General features: G+C 30.9%; 1 protein-coding gene across 1 annotated transcript; it reads left to right on the top strand.

Annotated features, from left to right (window-relative positions):
* Window positions 1–1,401: 1,401 nt before the first annotated feature.
* On the top strand, window positions 1,402–6,471 carry LOC145190264 (uncharacterized). The gene is made up of 4 exons (XM_080067085.2): window positions 1,402–1,655; window positions 2,159–3,675; window positions 5,195–5,348; window positions 5,423–6,471. The coding sequence occupies exons 1-4, from the start codon at window positions 1,460–1,462 to the stop codon at window positions 5,608–5,610; spliced, it is 2,055 nt and encodes a 684-aa protein (XP_079923211.2). The 5' UTR covers window positions 1,402–1,459; the 3' UTR covers window positions 5,611–6,471.
* The last annotated feature ends 1,333 nt before the right edge of the window (window positions 6,472–7,804 follow it).

Below are 7,804 nucleotides of genomic sequence, written 5' to 3'. Positions count from 1 at the left end.
AGAGTTGAAAAAGGCTGTAGAAAAAGTCTAATTTAACATTTCATAGTACCACTGTCATTTTGTAGATGGTTTTTAATGAATTATGTTAGTTACAGAAAAATAATTGGTACATGAAAGGGTTAATATTTTAAGCGGTTTTTTGTTCAGGGTTCTGTTTACAGCGTTAAGATTTCTATTTTTGGTCATAAACTTGCTGTTTTCTTCATTTGATGTGATTTTCTTCTTTAATAAACATGTTAGTTGATCTAGTTAGTGCATTTTTCTTTTTTATTTTTTGGGTAACTACTGGTTGACAGTTCTCTCTTTTTCAATTTCATACGTTTCAATAGTTCTTAACATTTGGGATTAATAATAAAATAAAAAATGCTTTGTGATAATCTTACTCAACTTTTTATTTTTATTTTCGTCCCAAAAATTTAGATCTCCTTACTTTAAGAGCAGGTTGTCTTGTAAACACTAAAAATAATTGGCAATTAAAGCTGAAAATACTTTTAAACCAGTAATGAGAAGTTTGATCGAAAAATTAAATCACAACAACACTAAGTTAAAAATCAATACAACAAAAAGAATATAATCACCAAATGTGATCCAGACATTACAATTACAATAAAAAAATAAATGAACCATATCAGATCCTGCGAATAAAGTCCTAAAGGTAAATAAGGTCCTAAAGAAACCTAATATGATATTCGTTACATCGAACTAAAAATTCGCCTTTTTAACTCTTCAATAATTTTTCAGAGCTTCAAACCGAAGTTTCATGCTGAAATATCAATTTTTTACAAATTTTTAGCTTTTAATTTGCAATAAAACTTATTTTATTGGCAAAAATTTATATCCAGGATGGAGGTTTTAGGAAAGTTAATACAAAATCTCTGCCAATGACAAACGAAATCTGTAGAAGTATTAAGATTTAGAAATTTTCTTTATAAATTTGTATAACTGATGTCAATATGAACGATTCTGAGACATGGGGGTTTAACAGCTTAGTTATTTTCAGAACAAATCACCCTATGGCAATTCTTAATAAAATTATTTGGTAGTCCTGTGGCCAGAGATCCCGGCCAGACCTCATACCCATTTTTCTCGGAAACATCAGAGAAAATTTATTACAACAGTGAATCGCACAGTTGGGTCATTCAGACTTTTTTTTATGAGGTATGATTTTCTCATTATCTTTAGTTTCAAGCAACAGCTCCCGACATGAACTAGTAAACATGGTTAGTTATAAAATATCTAAAAATCAAAGCCATACGCTTGCCTTACAGCGCTTTAACAATTTAATTCAGTGCTAGTGAACCATATGGAGTATATTTTTCTTTTCTTTCAATGTTCAAAATCTCTTTGGTAAAAGCTTTTTTCAAGTTCCTAAAGAGGTGCGGTATAACTGTCGAACAGTCGCCGAAACAAAGGTTCTGTTTATGTCGCTTTTCTGGTCCGTCATTTCTCATGATGAAAAATGGCGTATGAAGGTTCACAGGAAAAAGTGAATTGGAGGACTTCAGTATGTACAAAATCAGAAAAGCAACTTGACATTGGAGAAGTTATGAAACTTCTAGAGAATATAGATCAATATCCAAATGTAAGCTATCCTCCAGCAAAACCAAAAGCAGGAGATGCTTATCTTTTCGTGGCAGCCATTCGAGAGGAGCAAGGTAGGTCATGGTTTTTTGCCTTAATATGGATTTATTTTCCTGACCTTAAAATTCTTAATTTTTTTTCTTCTAAAGGGACTTGCGCAAAAAAAAATCTATGTGTTCCAGATATAAATTAAGTTAGTCTTAAGAAAAAGAAATAAATATCATCTTTCCTATCTAACAAACGTTGAGCGGATTTCTAATAGTGTACCTCTACACAATATTCACATTTATTAGAAACCCAAACTTAATATATTTTTTCAACATACTTCAATAATTTAAAAGTATGGTAGTAAGTTTTATGTTGAAATTTAAAATATCCAGGTATCCTTAGCTAACTACATAAACTATTATATAAACGTTGTTTTCAGTAGCCGTTTTTATCATTTGCGATCAAATTTACAATGGAACATTCAAATGTGTGTAAATGTAGTTTCAAATGTGTGTAAATGCAGTTAAATGTGTGTAAATGTTCATTTCTTTTTTAAATCTTATTTATACACTTATTATCTAAACAATAGAAAATTGGAAATCAGATCAGTATCGTTGGTTAAATTATGGCTCCAAGGACATACCCAAGCGTGATCCTTTAGTTAAAAAACTTTTTTTCGTTGGTAAAAACCCAGAAGGTAAAACTAATAAGTTTCAGCGTCATGTTTATACCCTAATAGGAGATCAGAGGATTCCCAAACCAGTTCTAGTACATTACATTGGAGATGAGACTGTTATGGTGGATCACCCACATGGCAATACAAAAAAGTCTAGTGACCCATATTATGCCACAGCTCCTTCTGTTCGAAGAAGTGCTGCTTCTATATCAAAAAAATCTTCTAAAATGCCTTCGAATGAATCAACTGCAGAAGCACAAGTTTTAGATATGTTAGGCAATCCAGTGCTAACACCACGTAATAAAATTCAAGTACGAAATATAATTCGCAACATGAAAAAAGCTAATGAAAAACATCGTCCAACAAATGAAGATATGGCAACATTATACAGACTTGGTACTGAGCTCCCTGGTTTTTTTCATTTTACTCGATCTTTTCCTGATCTAGCAATTATAGTGGGATTAAGTGATATAGCACTTGAGGTAGAAAACTTACTAAAACTTAATGCTGGACCTCTAGTGTTTAGTTTTCATGAAACTTTTAAAGTAGGTAAATTTTATGTTACTGCTTTTAATTTTGTTCATGCTGCTTTTTCTGATAGACCAGTAATACCATTGTCGTTTCTTGTAACTGAAAATGTGGATGATTACACCATGTTTGAAAAGTTTCTTCACTGTATATCTGACAGTATTTCATCTTTGGAATTGCTTGAAACTGCTGTAGTAACAAGTCAAGAACATAATTTTACATCATCTTTAAATTCAGTATTTCCCAATTTTGTGCAAGTGTATGATTGGGAACTTGTACTGATGACTGCTAGGTCGTGGCTTCGTAAAAACAACCAAAGTGTAAAAAACATTACTGACCGAGCAGAAGATTTAAGAGTTCTTTTAAACAGTTCCTCACAAGAAGATTTTGAAAAAAATTTAGATAAGGTTAAGAAACAGTGGGATGATTCTTTTATAAAATACTTTGATGAATATCTCCTTGAAATTATACGAAAACGATTAGGACGTTGGTTATTGGACAAGTACAAGCTTTATCATCCCCAAATGGGTGTTATTGGAGCTCGTAATCTTGACTTGCAAGTAGTTGTTCGTCATTTACAAGAAATTAAAGAAGTTACCCTTGACATCCTCCTTCCATCAATCTATCATTTACAAATATACCTTTCTACAAATGTTTTAAAAGGGTTTTGTGGTTTGGGGAAGTTTAAACTAAGTGCTGAATTGAACTTTTTAAAACGTGAACAGGATGAGTTGATTCTACCAAGTAAAGTGTATGAACCACAGGAAATAGTCAACATTTTAAAAGTCAGAGGAATCTCTTTTGTTTTTGAAGAGATGCAAGAAGAAGGAGACATGGGGAGTGTGGTACAAGCACAAAGAATTTTGGAAATGGATAACATTGTACACAGTCATCAATTGCAAGTATGTTTTACTTAACATTAATTAATTTTCTATAATTTGTTTAGCGGCTTTAACACTTTACCTCCATATGTCCAAAAAAAACATTAAAGGTTTCTATATGAACAATCCAATTTGTCCCAATTTCATTTACAGCATGGGCCCTTAAAATCTGCACTAACTTTGAAGCTCTTTTTAAAATTTATTTCTTAGGAATCATTTTTTTGATTCATGGTTTTGGAATCTCTAATTTGTTCAGAAACAAGTAATAAAATTAAAACTTTGATTTTTTTACTTTGACTGCCAAAAATAAGTTTGTCATTGGCTTTTGTTTCTTGGGTGTTATATTTAAGGACATTGTAGCAAGATTTGAGATGGCTAAACTAACTTTATGATATCTTAAGTTGATTACAAGACTTCAAGGCTTATTAGAGCAGTCAAAGGCTCAATTCATCACATTTCAAATCTGACTCATGATTAAGATGGTCAAGGAACTCTCTGAGTAATCACACAATCAGAAATATTGTTAAGTAAGATCTGAAGGCCAAGTCTAGAGCTAGTTCCAAAAGGCTTCTTACTACTGAAGAAATCAAGGCCAAATGAAATGAGAGAATTAATAAACTTTTGCCCATCTTTAAGAAAGGTCAACTAAAATTTGTTTTCTCAGATGAAAAACTTTTTACAGTAGATTCTGTATCAAATAGCAGGACTGATTGCTATATTAGCACCACAAACCCAGAAGATGTTCTAGAGTCCATTAGGTTTAAGATTAGGACAAAACATGCTACTTCTATGATGATATGTGGAGTTGTGGACTACGGCTTGAAGATGCCTCCTATTTTTATTGATTCAGGGGTCACAATCAATGCAAATGTGTATATTAAAGTCTTGGAAGACCATGTCCAGTCATGGATCACCTCTAACTTTGACCCTGATGCCAAAAGTGTGTACCAACAGGATAGGGCTTCCCCATACAGCCAGAAAGACCCAGGAGTGGATCAGAAAAATCGTGCAGCTTTTTTGGGAGAAAGTTTTGTGGTCACCAAGCGCCTCAGATCTAAACCCTCTGAACTACAGTATAAGGGCATATGTTAAGTTAAAAGCCTGTGCATCTTTCCACAACAGAATGCAGCTCTGAAGGCTTCTGTCATCAAGCAGTGGAATGCCATGCCCAAGGAGATGTCCTGAAGACATGTAAGAGGTTTAGACCTAGAATTGAAGTTGTGATCAAGGCCAATGGTTAATAAATTGAGTAGTTTATTTAAAACTCATGGGAAAATGACATGAAATAAATTATTTTGCTAAAAGTATTTTCTTGTTTACTTGTTTTACAACCTACCACTTTTGGATTTTGAAGGGCCCATATAGCATTTCTTTTGTCAAAAAGTTGAAATAGTAAAGAAAAGTGAAGAATCAAAATAATCACAATATATAAAATAATATTCAGTAGTTTGCTCATTTTTTTAACTAGAAAAAGTGTTAAGTTTGTATATGCAATATTTTATTTTTTAGTATGTGTTTCTAGATTATGTCAAATTTTTAGGCATTTTTAGTAAAGTCTCCTTCTGGCAGCCTTCAAGCTGTGCGCTTATTTCCTCGTGAATCATGCTCCTGTTCGTTTAATCAAAGATGTTCTCACATAATGGCTGTTATGCTTGCTGTTGGATTGCCTTTATTTCCTGAATTGCACACAAAGGGTAATGCTTTATACAAAGCTTTTTTTACTTGCTATTTCTGTAACATTTAGTAATTTGTTTCCCAAAATGTTTAGTGAAAACCTCTCGTAAGATGCGCATGCAACCATCTAAATTTTTTCGTAATGACCTCAATACCTCATCTACCTTTATGGATTATGAGCACGTGAATTTGCTGCCACAACCTACAGTTATAGTGCCTTCTGATGGTGACGATACCTTAGTGCCAGTCGAATTAGTATACCAAGCAGGGGGATTAAACTAATTTTATTTGTTACAACAGAAAAATCTTTTCAAGTTTAAAAAATTTAGCATGCATTATTTGATAGTTTATATTTAATTAACCAATCTCTTTTTCACTCTTTAATTTAATTTTTTTTTTTTTTTACTGTAAAAACATGCATTAACATTATCGTAAATCCTCGATTAGGCGTTCACCATTTGAATAAAAGTTATGTCAAAATACATGATCACATGAGTTCTGCAACTTAACTCTCGGTAGTTCTGCTATAATTTGTAAAAAATGGTTCATTCTATAAACAGCTGATGATGAAATTATGTGAACAATTAAATTAAGAAAAAAGTCAATGAACGAAGTGAAAAATTAAGCAGCGAAGTGTTTTTTTACAAATATTTTTCTCAGCAAATACCAAGATAAGGTCTGTAATATTTGCAGCAACTTGAGAGTTCAACTTTTTTTGAGATTTTGGTGAACAGTTAAACCAAAGTCCCCCGTGCATGAATTCAAAAAAGAAGTTATAAACAAAATTTAAATCGAGCTTTGGAATCTTTTGACTGACAAACAGTTAGATAAAAAATTGCTGTTTGACATGTTTCCTACAATATCATTAACCGTAGTGCATCTGATTGCATAAATGTTAGGTTTTGATTTGAATCTTTACTCTCATACGTAAGTGAAACTTATTCAGTGAGGTTTACTTTATGTTTATTTTGCCTTTTTTTACATTATCTCAATTTTTAAATGGTGAATGTTTATATTTGCTCTTATCTTAAACTCGCTAAATGATGTTTACAATACCAACTTAATAGAAACGTACAGTGAGAACAGAATTTAATTGTACAAAGTAATTTTTCAATAAATTTAACATCTTTGAATGAAACACTATATCATGCAATTATTCATTTGGTAAAAAACCTTCAAAATAATTGTTAAATTTTTGTTTATGCTTTTGAATTACCTGGTTAAGAATTTGAAACGAAAAGAAGGGGGTGAGAAAACTTGCACATAAAATATTTGTACAAGAAAAACGTTATAGAAAACTGAGAAACAGTTTCAAGTTTTTATATTTTATCAATATACTTTAATATTTAGTTAGTCCTCCTTTTGCTTTAATTACGTCTAACAAGCATTTCGGCATTGATTCTACTAGACATTAGACTTGATTATTCTCGATAAAGTATCTAATAAAGTTCATAAATAATAATCTAATAAAGTCTAATAAATGCTCTAATAGATAATCTAATAAATGCTGTATTCGATTTAAATCTGCGCTCTGTAAAGGCCATACTAAAACGTTTATGGCATTTTCATCAAAAAAGGTTTTAGTTTTTTTAGCAGTATATTTTGTCTCGTTGAAACAAAAAACTGTTTCCCAACCTAAGGTTTTTAACAGAAAATTTTAAATTTCGTTTCAATATATTGTTATAGAAATCAGGTTTGATAGTTTCATTAATAAATTCTAGTTTACCAACAGCAAAAGGTTTTTAATGACCTTTTTTTTTTTTTATCAAAAATGTTATTAATTGCTGAAAATAATAATCTAGAAATATAAATTCAATAATAAAGTTGATATTTTATAGCTTAAAAAAACCATAAACATTCATAAAAAATAATAAAACAGTACAATTAATTTTTGTGACGCAAATTAATAACTGTTTAAGTAAAAAATCAAAAATTGTATAACAAACATATTTTCTTATATTTTTACCGATTAATCATAAATAAAAAATAGCTATAATAGACTAAAAAAAAATTGGTTCAATTATTTTCATTATTAATCCAAGATAAAAGCAGGTTTTAGCAAAATAAAATGCAAAAATTACTTTGCGCGATAAATTCTGTTCTCACTGTAAGATTAATCTTTTCAAACATTAACATCTGGTATTATTTAGAATAGAGCAGAAATTATTATCTGCGTCAGCAGCACATGAATAAAGACCTCATTTACAAAAGTACTCTGAGGGCCTGTTTATATAGAAAAGGGCTAGCCCGGAAAACGAGCCAGTTTTAAAATTGCGCTAATTTGAAATTTTGCCAAAAATATAAAAAATAATATCGAGGTCAGCCTGGCTTTTTTTAGAAGGGCTTGCCTCTTTATCGGTAAAATAATAATTTTAAAGATGGCGGCTAGTGACAAAAAAACAAATTGCATTTTAACAATATGTTTAACTAGTATTATAAAAAAAATTTTGAGTACACGGAAATTGCCAATTTTATT

The sequence above is a fragment of the Hydra viridissima genome, unplaced genomic scaffold (assembly GCF_058129835.1).
Source record: "Hydra viridissima isolate aposymbiotic clone 2 unplaced genomic scaffold, HvirCarnegie_v1 scaffold_6, whole genome shotgun sequence".
Lineage (NCBI taxonomy): Eukaryota > Metazoa > Cnidaria > Hydrozoa > Anthoathecata > Hydridae > Hydra > Hydra viridissima.
This window is presented reverse-complemented; position numbering and strand designations above follow the sequence as displayed.

Excerpts from the sequence above, each read along its gene's own strand:
- LOC145190264 (XM_080067085.2), top strand. The coding sequence starts at position 1,460 with ATGGCGTATGAAGGTTCACAGGAAAAAGTGAATTGGAGGACTTCAGTA. Across the intron at positions 1,656-2,158 it reads AGCCATTCGAGAGGAGCAAG|AAAATTGGAAATCAGATCAG; the intron begins GTAGGTCATGGT and ends TCTAAACAATAG. Across the intron at positions 3,676-5,194 it reads TACACAGTCATCAATTGCAA|GCATTTTTAGTAAAGTCTCC; the intron begins GTATGTTTTACT and ends TCAAATTTTTAG.